General features: G+C 34.1%; 1 protein-coding gene across 1 annotated transcript; it reads left to right on the top strand.

Moving 5' to 3' along the window:
* The first annotated feature begins 6,734 nt into the window (after window positions 1-6,734).
* LOC133823770 (uncharacterized) lies at window positions 6,735-9,266 on the top strand. Its single transcript, XM_062256620.1, has one exon. It carries the CDS (start codon window positions 6,735-6,737, stop codon window positions 9,264-9,266), a length of 2,532 nt encoding a protein of 843 aa, XP_062112604.1.
* Window positions 9,267-12,052: the final 2,786 nt, after the last annotated feature.

Genomic DNA, 12,052 nt, shown 5'->3' with positions numbered 1-12,052 from the left:
GCCTTGTGGCCAAAGGCTACACACAGAGAGAGGGTGTGGACTATGAAGAAACATTTTCTTCTGGGGCCATGCTTAAGTCCATTCGCATGCTCTTATCCATAGCTGCCATCTATAATTATGAGATATGGCAAATGGATGTCAGGACAGCTTTTCTGAATGGCCACCTTGATGAAACCATTTATATGGAACAACTTGAAGGGTATATAAAGAAGAATCAAGATCAAAAGGTATGCAAATTTTTGAAATCCATATATGGATTGAAACAAGCATCAAGATCTTGGAACTTAACATTTGATGAAACTATTAAAACATATGGTTTCGAACAAAATGTTGACGAAGCATGTGTTTATAAATACATCAAAGGAAAAATTGTGGTTTTCTTAGTTCTTTACGTTGATGATATCCTACTCATTGGGAATGATGTAGAGACATTATCAAATGTAATGAAATGGTTGGCTAAAAAATTCCAAATGAAAGATTTGGGAGAAGCGAGCTCTGTTCTAGGCATTAAAATTCCAAGAGATAGAAAGAACAAGCTCCTAACACTTTCACAAGCAAATTATATTGATAAAGTGCTTGAAAGATTCTCTATGGAGAATTCCAAAAAGGGTCAATTGCCGACCAGACATGGAATTTCTCTTTGCAAAGATCAATGTCCAAAGACACCACAAGAGCAAGAGGATATGAGAAAGTGTAGTGCACCAAAAAAAAAATTTTTAGATTATTTAAATTTTGTGCTTTATTTGATTTAAATTTTAAGTGTGATGAATTGTTTTATTTAAGTGTTGTTATTATATTTAATTGTTTATTTGATTTATTTGATGGTTTGTTATTTTATTTAATTGTTAGAAATGTTTTGGTTAATTAATTTAATAAGTGATTAAATGTGTAACATGTTATCTTACTATTAATGTTACATTTTATTTAAGTGTGACAAATGAGGTATTTATGTGAGCTATGGTGGAATGCACTAAGGTGCATGATAGATAGTAATGCACCCTAGTAATTTAGTGTGTGCTAGTGCATGGTAGCATGGTGCACATGTGTAGATTTTTCTACACATTTTAGGTTTCCTTATTTTAGATTTAATGGAGTTATTTATTTAAAAAAAAAAAGAATAAAAGAAAAGGGAAAGGAGGAGTGGGCGTGTGACCTAGTGGGAATGCAATATATCATTAAAATGGTAAAAAGGATCAAAAATTGAAGACTATAATCATTTGGGGATAGGCTTGATCATGTTTTATTCCTTGTATCTTTTTGAAATAAAGAAAAATCAAGGAAAATAAAAGAGAAATGGAAACTTACCTTAATTTGTTTGGGAGACTTTATGAGAGGATTTGTCATAAAGGGACTAAGAAAGGAGAGAAGAGCCATTGCTCTTGTGTGTGTGTGTGGCTGCCGTGACCTAGAGAGAGAGAGAGAGAGAGAGAGAGAGGAAGAAAGAAAGAAAGGAAGAAGGAAGAAGAAAGTGAAGAGGAACCCCCTAGAGTATGTCTTCTTATTTTCTCTTTGTTTAATCTCTTTATTTGATAATATGATGTTGATTTGTGTTATGTTTTGTGTGTGTTTGGATTCTTCTTTCTCCTCATGGTGGCTTTCCCATAAAACCCTAGGCTTGAACAAGGGTGTGGAGTTTGTGGTATTGATCTTTTGTGTTCTTGATTCTACAATCAAGAGAGGTAATGGTCTTTTCCTTAGCCTTATATTGTTTTTGGTGGTTGTATTTGAGGTTTTGCTAATGGTGTTAATGGTTGATTTTTGGGTAGGAATGATGTATAGGATTTGGATTTTGTGAGAGTATGACTTGTGTTTAAGGGTTGTGATGTTGATTTTGCTATGCATGAAAAATTGTAATAATCTATGAGCACATGTAAGGTGATTTCGGCCTAGGTACACCCAAGGGTGTTCTTGATATGTTGTGTGATTTACAAAATATTTGATCCATGTTTTAGGACCTTTGATGTATGGGTAAGAGAACAAGTGGTAATCTTGATATTTTTGATCATGAAATGTTGTTAGATGCATGTTTTGTTTTGAATGATTAAATTGTGAGATGCATGAAAATAATGATAGGAATATGCTAGGTTAAAATAAGGCACATGTGAACATGGTATAAATTTACTATATGCTATTTTATTGAAAAAGTTTTGTTGGCTTTCATGGAATTGCAACAAATGATTTTAAAAGGATTCATGTGATTATGTTAGTGGAATCATGCATATTATAAGAGCATAATGAGATTATAGGCCTGAATGATTTTATGTAATTTTTGAGACAAAAGTTGAGTTTTACAAAGAATTAAGCTTGCTGTTTTTTTTTTCAAGATAATTGGGTAAAAGTTGATAAAAATATGAGTTGCATGCATAAATAATGTTCTTGATGAATGTGTTAATTTTTATGAAATTAAAAGAGGATTTTAAGTTTCATGTTATGATATTTTACCCAATTAATTTCCTACAGAATTTTTATTGAATTTTGAGAAAAAATGAGTTTATAAAATTGAATATGGTGATTTTAATGATAAAAAAATGGTTGCTGGAATTTTGTAATAAAATGTGAAGAAAGTTTCACTAAAAATGAATTTGATTAATTTTTGGAATAAATTATTTTTCCTAAGTTATGGTAATATTGAAAATTGATATTTTAATGGTATGAATGCATATTTTGATAAATAATGATTTTCTTTATTTTGATTGAGAAAAATATTTAGACTCTATTTATTTGTGATTTTTGAATAAAATAAATAGTGGCTGAAAGTTTGTTTTAAAAAGTTAACAATTGTTATTAAATTGTCACATATGGGTTTTTACCACTTAAAAACTAAGTCTTAAATAAATTAAATCAAAATATAATTTTTCCACACTTAAAATATATTTTTCACATCATTTTTGTAACACAATAATAAAATATATTTTTCTAAAGAAACATGTTAAAATAGGTATTTTAATTAAACCCAAGCTTGTTGGTTAATTCTTGGTAAATTAATATTTATTTAATGAAAATGTCACATATTTTATTTTGAGCTAAAATAAAATAAAGTTTTGAGAAATTTAATCAACTTAGAAATTTTAAAGAAAACATGTAATATGCCCATTGATTTTCAAACAATAGAAGCAAGAAATGTAGAGTTATCGTTTTTGAAAACATCTTTATTACGCAATGTTCCCACGTATGCATGTTACATGCAAATCAACTTTTACGTCCAAAATCATGATTATTATTCAAATATGTAATTTTTATAAAGCAATCATGTTAGCAAAATGGGTAGAACGAGCATTATTCTTTTGGCGATAATTGCATGTTTTAGTGTAACTGTATTCATGAGTGCATGGCCCATGCACACATGAGTTGTATGGAAGGGCAAAATAGTAATTTTAAGAACCTAAGAAACGTTATTTTGATTATGATATAGGCTCGTTGAAAAGATTGTGAAATTCTTAGCTTGAACCTGAGGTAAGGAAGTTAGATAGATTTTATGTTTCTATGCTATGAATGGTAAGGCTGTTATATGAATGAACTGTTATGCAATTATGAATGCCTTAATGTGATGATATGATTGAATGTGAAATGTGTATGGATGTTAGATACATCAAACAGAATACGATGTTAGATACATCAAACAGATTTCGATGTCAGATACATCGACCGAGTTACTAAGGACATTGAGACGTGACTCCTAGGGCGGACGCGCCGAGGTTATTCAAGGACCAGTGATCTCCTGTTTACCTCATAGGGTGACATGGACAACTAGCGTTCCATGCTCATCATGTATGCTGTATGTTGTGATATGATGATATGTCACATGTATGTTATGATATGATGATATGTCACATTTATGTTATGATATGCTGATATACTTATGTTATGATATGATGATATGTCACATTTATGTTATGATATGTTGATATGTCACATTTATGCTATGATATGTTGATATGTCACATTTATGTTATGATAAGATGAAATGTTACGATTATGTTATGATAGACCATGATGTTTTAGATGAATGTTAGTGTTTGGTTGTTTGTTGTTTTTCTTACTTGCTTGTACTTCCTTACTGGGCTTTTAGCTCACCCCCTTACTTTCCTTCCAGGTAGCAAATAGGTTTTCTCTATGGCACGCGTGGTGACGTGGGGAGTTCTTCATCATGGGGTGTATGGTGTGGGGCAATCCTATGGACGATAAAACGATCAACGTAGAACGCCATTTTTATTATGTTTTGTTTTTAAGAGACTTTTTCCTAAAATTATCAGTGGGACTCTGTTATTTAAATTATTTGGTTTTCTTGAACTTTGCATAAAAACCTATGTTTTATTTTAAACTTATGGCGCCAACTTGCATGATTTTAAATAAGTCCCCTGAGACTTTAGTAATGGACGGTATTCTTTTATAAGCTATGTTGTACGAATGTTTTGTAAGTACTAGTCTAGGGCGTTCTTTACAGAAAGTATCCCTGTGCATCAGCTATAGGGAGCCTAATGTATGCAATGTTATGCACTAGACCTGACATATGTTATGTAGTAGGGATTGTCAGTCGTTATCAATCAAATCCAGGTGTGGAACACTGGATTGCGGTGAAACATATTCTCAAGTATCTCAGGAGAACGAGAGACTATATGCTAGTATATTCGGGTAGTGACCTCGAGCCTACTGGATATACTGACTCGGATTTTCAATTTGACAAGGATAGTAGAAAGTCTACTTCTGGGTCAGTATTCACTCTTGGTGGTGGAGCAGTTGTCTGGAGAAGCATTAAGCAATCCAGTATAGCTGATTCAACCATGGAAGCTGAATACATAGCAGATTGTGAAGCAGATAAGGAAGTAGTTTGGCTGAAAAAGTTCTACACAAATTTGGAAGTAATTCCAGAAGTGGAGAAACCACTTGTTCTTTACTGTGACAACAATGGAGCAGTGGCCAATTCTAAAGAACCAAGAAGCCACAAGAGGGGAAAGCATATAGAGCGCAAATACCACTTAGTCAGAGAAATCGTACATAGAGGAGATGTGACCATTCTGAAAATAGCATCAGAACACAACCTGGCGGACCCGTTCACGAAGATGCTTCCAGCAAAGCGATTTGAGGGTGATGTACGTAATATGGGATTGAGAGAAATGCCTCACTTGCTTTAAGTACAAGTGGGAGATTGTTAGGAGTGTGTCCTAAAAGCATGTAAAGACATTTGTTTTTTTAATGAATAAATAAATACAATAGTTTATTATTATTGTTATATTTAGATTGTTAAATTATTGTTTGAATAATTTTGAAAATATCAGAAAAATTCCATATTCATTATTGAGGATGTGATCTTGTATTAGTACGAGAGAATTAAGATCACATGAATGAATAAAAATAGTCAACAACAACAAATTAAAGTTATGGAATTCTTTAATTGGAGTTGTAAGTACGGTTTACTAAGTATCATAATGATACAAATAATATAGATTCGGATTATTGATGTGGAAAGACATCTTGATAAAGGTGCTTCATATAATATGATTATATATGACATGGACCGATATGAATTAGAGTCTTTATCAAAAAACCATTTAACAATAAAGACTTGTAATTCATATCATAATTGATGATCATTTATAGATCAACCTAAATCCTGAGTGTTCATGAACTCCTGTTCATGTTTATTAAATCTTTTGATTCATTCGTTAAGGTCTCTTCAAAGAATGAGGCTAATGACTTTTGCTTTGGAGATTTAATATCATGGATGGCTGGGAACATGTGTCAACAATACGAAATCTAATCTTTCCTAATGAATCGTATATTAGTTCCCTTAAGGGTTAATTCTAGAACTGAATGATTTTGAGCTCAAATCTATAATTAGATTATAGATTAATTATTCCCTAGTGAATTAATGGTACTTAAGGAATAAGAAGTAAATTAGAAAGGTTAAATGGTAATTCTTCCATTCTAATTTATGAACTAATTAATTAGAGGGTTCAACTATTGTAAGATGGTTATATCAATGGACGACTTAAGAAAAAGATTTATGTACAAGTATATCTATAACATAAAGAGTGCAATTCTGAATTTATAGTGGAGTAATATCAGAATTAATAAAACAACTATTATAATTAAAGAGTTTAATTATTTAGTTTCAATTTATTGGAGCTTAATGTTATAGGTCCATGGTCCCCGAAATGGCTCAAACAATCACTGTCAAAGGCAAATACAAAAAATGGGCAAAAAGGACTTATGTGATATGTAAAATATTTTTCTATGCATTAAACATAATTATTGTTTAATTATGTGTAATTAATCAATTAAGAATTAATTAATTATTTGATTTAACAAAAATATAATTAATTTTGAATTAATTTATTTTTGGGATTTTTGGTATTTAAATAATAATAAAAATTGGGAAAAATCACATGCCATCAGAGGCATGTGGTACACGTGTGGCACAGTGGACAGGCACTGTGCCACGTGCATAAGAGAGTTTACTCAGTCTCTTCATTCCACAATTTTAGTTATTTAAATATTAAATAAATAATGAGATATTTTAATATGATTAAAATATTATTATTTAAACAAAAATCTGATAACTGATCAGTTATTTTGAATTTGTTTAAAATAACAAATATTTTAATATATTGGATATTATTAAATATTGGATATCAGTTTTTCACAGAACGTAGCTTTTCAGGGATAGAAAAATATCTAGGAATCTCCATCGGAAAGTAGCTCAAAGTTGGGAGGAAGAGGTTCATGGGAACCCAATGTATAGGCTGGTTGCAAAATTGAAGAGGTTAAGAGCTGTTTTGAGATTTATTAATAAAGAAGGGAAAGGTGATGTGTTTGTTAAAGATACAGAGACCTTTTCTGAGTTGATCAAAGTTCAAGAGAAGATAAGAGAGCACCTAGGTGACATTTCCTTTTTCCATGAAGAGATTACAGCCAGGAAGAAATATGTAGAGGCTCATGAGGATATGGTTCAATTTCTTAAACAGAAAGTGAAAATTCAGTGGTTGAAAGAAGGGGATCAAAACACGAAACTGTTTCATAACAGTATTAGAAGCAGAAGAATTCAAAATGCAATCTATTCTACTTGGGATCTTCAAGGGAATCGACATGATACTCAAGATGGAGTCAGCCATGCTTTTGAAGAATATTATTTGGACTTGTTGGGAATGAAAGTGGCGAGAAGGAAATCAGTGATTGCTAGTATTGTTCAAGAAAGGCAGGTTATTTCGGAAAGCCAAGCTGAGTTCTTGTTAAAGAGATTTACCGAAGCTGAGGTTAAGGCTCTAGGACCTGATGGGTATAGAAGTGCTTTTTTCAAGCATACATGGGATATTACAGGTGTGGATTTGGTTAAAGCAGTTCTTTCGTTTCTTCACTCGGGGAAAATTTTAAAAGAAATCAACACTACTACTATCACACTCATCCCTAAGACGAAATGTCCTCAGAATGTGAGTGATTATAGGTCGATTGCCTACTGTAATGTAGTGTATAAAGTGGCCACTAAGATGATTTGTGCTAGGCTGAGAGAGGTTCTGCCCTCCATCATCTCAGAAAATCAAAGTGGCTTTGTTAAAGGGAGGTTTATAGCTCACAACATCATGATTTGTCAAGATTTAGTGAGGCATTATGGTAGGAAGAATGCGCGTCCTGCTTGTTTTATGAAAATTGATCTTCAAAAGGCTTATGATACCCTTGACTGGGACTTCTTACAAGAAATGTTAGCGGCGCTTAATTTTCCCAGCAAGTTTATAGAGCTAATTATGGCTTGTGTGACAACACCTCAATTTTCCTTCATGATAAATGGATCCATTAATGGATATCTGGCTTCCAAGAGGGGGTTACATCAAGCGGATCCAATGTCTCCTCTGCTTTTTGTTATTGGGATGGAGTATCTTTCAAGAATCCTTGCCAAAGTGACGGAGCACCAGAGATTTAGGTTCCACCCAAGATGTGAGGGGTTGAGACTTACTCACCTTTGTTTTGCTGACGATCTATTATTGTTCAGCAAAGGAGACTTTGATTCAGCTCTTTTACTGTTAAAAGGTTTTCAACTATTTTCAGATAGGTCTAGTCTTATTACAAACAAAGATAAATCAGCTATATATGGAGCATTGATGCAAGATGAGACTTGGGTTAGATTGACTGAAATGACTGGGTTCAAAAAAGGTCTCTTACCTTTCAATTATCTAGGGATGAAGATCAGCAACAAGCGTATCACAAAGGCGGATTGTGAGTGCTTGGTGGACAAAATGATGATAAGAATTCACACTTGGAGCACTCGAAACCTCTCATTTGCTGGCAGGTGTGTTTTAATTAACTCAGTCCTTTTTTCTATTAATACCTACTGGACTCAAATAGTTATTCTTCTGAAGGCTGTTGTGAAAAGAATAAATCAGCTTTGCCGAGCTTTCCTTTGGAAAGGTAGAGCTGATTATGATGGGCCTGGACAAGTGGCTTGGGAGTATACTTGTAAGACTAAAAAGAATGGAGGTCTTGACTTTAGAGATATTGGTTTATGGAATAAATGTGCAGTTGGTAAATTTGTTTGGGCAATTGAAAAAAAAGAAGATAATTTGTGGGTCAAATGGTTTCACAATGTGTATTTGAAAGAGAAAGAGTGGTGGAGCTATAAGCCTCCCTCTACTAGCAGCTGGTATTGGTCTAAAATAGTTCAGATCAAGGAGGAGTTTCGAGCAGGTTTGGTTGCAGCTGAGTTCCGAAAGAATACCTTTAGTATAGCTTCCTTGTATAGAAGTTTGAAGAGCTTGAATGAGACCAAATGGAACTACACTCTTTTATGGAATAGGATGAGTATTCCCAAGCATAAGTTCATTGCTTGGCTTGCTCTCAAGAAGAGATTACAAACCAAAGACAAATTGCTTCGTTTTGGATTCAATATTGATTCTTGCTGTGTGTTGTGTGGGCAGGTTAATGAAACTCATGAGCACATTTTTTATGGTTGTGCCTTTAGTACTAGGTGCATTCATGAGGTGTTGAACTGGATGGGTATTGGGACTAATTTGTGCCAGCTTCGTGGTATAGTGAATTGGGTTAGGCGTTGTGGGCATTCCAATTGTCGAAGGCGGACGTACTTATGTGCGATTACTGCAAGTGTGTATCATATTTGGTGCTCTAGGAATGATGCTTTATGGAATTCTAAATCTCCAATAGTCACAAATGTAATTAGAAATATAAAAAGAGAAATCTGTAATAGATTTGCTTTCATAGATACAAAAGGCTTTAGCAAAGAGGATATGGATTGGGTGGGGCAATTACATTGTAATTAATTGATTGGTGTTTGTATTTGGTTTTGTGCATAATACAATTTTGAGCTGATTTACCAAAAAAAAAAATAATGATGATGTGTGCCCGATAAATGTTGATGTAATTAGTGAGGATAGTGACTATTCTACTTAGTTTTGTATCTAGTGTTAAATGAATTATACACATTGAGAAATAAAAAGTTCGTTTCCAAATAGCATGTTTCAAATTACCTAATCAATTAAAATAATACTCAACAAATTAATTATAAAATAATAATTAAATTTTAAAATAAATAGGTTAAATTACTATCGTGTTAGTAGATGTCAGCAGATGTGGCTAGAGCCCACGGTGGAGACGCTGGCGGTGATCCTCCACCGGATCCTACTAGGATCCCGACTACATGCGAGTCAGGTAATTTTTTGGTTATTTTATTTACTCACATATGTTTATCATGTATATACTAATATTCTATGTATTGTTAATAAAAAAAATACAGGAATCCCAATTAATAAAAAGGGTCGTTGCGCAGCTATGGGAAAAGATCTAGATGAGAGGTGGCGTAAAAATAGAAAACCACTGGAAGTAACGTTTTGTCGGCGAACGTACAAGGTTGTTGGGGGCAAACACGCTGCTTTTGTCTGCCTCGTGGGCACCCAAATTAAAATGAAAGTTCCCGGATATTTCAATTCATGGGAATCAGTGCCTAAACAATACAAGGATCAGGTCCTTGGCATAATCCAAGTAAAAATAGTATTAAATATATTTTTTAAAATTTGTCTTTAATATAGTACATATATTATTAATTTGTTTAATTTCAATTTAGTAACAATAAGACACGGACACTTTGAGAAACACTACAATGGACCAGAGGATTGAGACAAGGTTCTAAACAACCCAACCAAGGATGTTAACAAGGAGGAGTGGAAGCAAATCTGTCAGTTATTTACAAGTCCAAAATTTATTGCGCACTCCGTAAAAAATAAGGAAAATCGGAAGAAACAAAAGTATTCTACAACGCAGGGTACAAAATCGCTGGCAGCCATCCGTTACGAAAAAGGAAGTGAAAGATAAAATATTATCAAAATTATGTTCTCTAACATTTGGGCTATATTTTTTAGGTGAACCCAGACCTTATTGATTCATGGAAGGCATATCATTGGAATAAATCAACAAATGATTTTGTGAACGATGATGCTCGCCAAGATTATGTAAGTTTGAATTATATTTTTTTAATAATAATAGAGTGATATTTAATGTTAGTGTCTAACATTTTCTGAAAACAAGAAAAACTGAAGGCTGATTTTGAGTTACAAACTCAGCAAACATCCATTGATGCTTCTAATAATGATGGTTCGACAACAGTTGATCAGGTGGAGGTACTACAAAAAGTATTAGGCCAAAGGCGTGGACATGAGCGAGGAGTGGGCCGCAAATTGAAGAGGTCGGGGTCGGGGTCATCACCTACCCAACACTCTCACTTCAACGAGTCTCAAGCTCCTCCTCATCATTCAAGAGAATATATAGAAAAATTGGAGAATAATCTACAGAAATTGACTAACCAAGTTAATTTCTTATCTCAATTTTTTGTACCTTCATCTCGTCCACCAAACATTCAGATGCTGCCTATGCCTGATAGTCACAATATTTCTAGAGCTACACCTTCTCAACCTCCAGCTCCAACCCATCCTTCCATGTATGGGGCAGCACCGTCTCAACTTATGGTACCTCCATATATGCACGGAGCAACACCTTATCTGTGACGATTACACCGTCGTCTCAGCCGTCGTATCCCTACATGTATGGAGCTGGATCGTCCACATTACCTCCCCAATATCCTTGGCCGATGCCGCCACCGCAGCAACCACAACCGCAACCACCGCAGCAACCACAACTGGAACAAGAAGACAATAGGGAGGACGAGGCAACTGATTTAGGAGATTAGGTTTATTCTATTATTAATTATTGTTAAATTATATGAACAATATGAATATTGGTTATCTTAATGTATTATGAATATGTATAATTGTTATTTTAATAAAATAATTTGAATATTTAATATTATATTTTATTTTTAATATATTTATTTTCAATTATTTAAATTTTAATTAATAATTTAGATTAATAATTAATTAAAATTGTATTTAATTATTTAATGTTATTATTTTTTATAAATAAAATAGTATTAGGGGCGACACTATCGCCCCTGATAATCAAGTATCAGGGGCGACTAGTGACATATCAGGAGCGACACATCGACTAATATAGATGTCATGTGTAAACATTGGTGGCGACATATCATGGTAATAATCAAGTATTAGGGGTGACTATTGGCGTATCAGGGGCGACATATCGACAAAAGTGATGGAAATTTTTCAAATTTTTGTGGCGACATTCCAAGTTTTAGGGGCGACCCATTGAGTCGTCCCTAATGTACTCTTTTAGGCGCATTTAATCAAGGGTGACGCATCAGGGTGACTTTTAGGATTATTATGGGCGACATGCGTTGCCCTTAAAACCCATTTTTGATGTAGTGCGTGCATTGCCTGGGGTAGATTTCTTGTTGAAGAAACTTGTGATAATTCTTGTTCTTGAACCATATGCTACGTCCCGCACATGGGACGCATGGATGCGCATGGAGCGCATGGGACGCACGGGCGGATAGGCGCATGGGGCATACGGGTTCGCAGCCTCGGCCTGCCTTCGACGTGTCCGCGCCTAGGGGTCTAAGCGCGATGGTGCTACGTGAGTGGCTGACGGATGGGCCGTGCGGCCCATGGGTGATCCGAATGTCCTTGGGTGGTTTGGGGTA

The sequence above is a fragment of the Humulus lupulus genome, chromosome 3 (assembly GCF_963169125.1).
Source record: "Humulus lupulus chromosome 3, drHumLupu1.1, whole genome shotgun sequence".
In the NCBI taxonomy this organism is placed as follows: domain Eukaryota; kingdom Viridiplantae; phylum Streptophyta; class Magnoliopsida; order Rosales; family Cannabaceae; genus Humulus; species Humulus lupulus.
The sequence above is the reverse complement of the archived record's forward strand: the minus strand, read 5'-3'. Positions and strand labels throughout refer to the sequence as shown.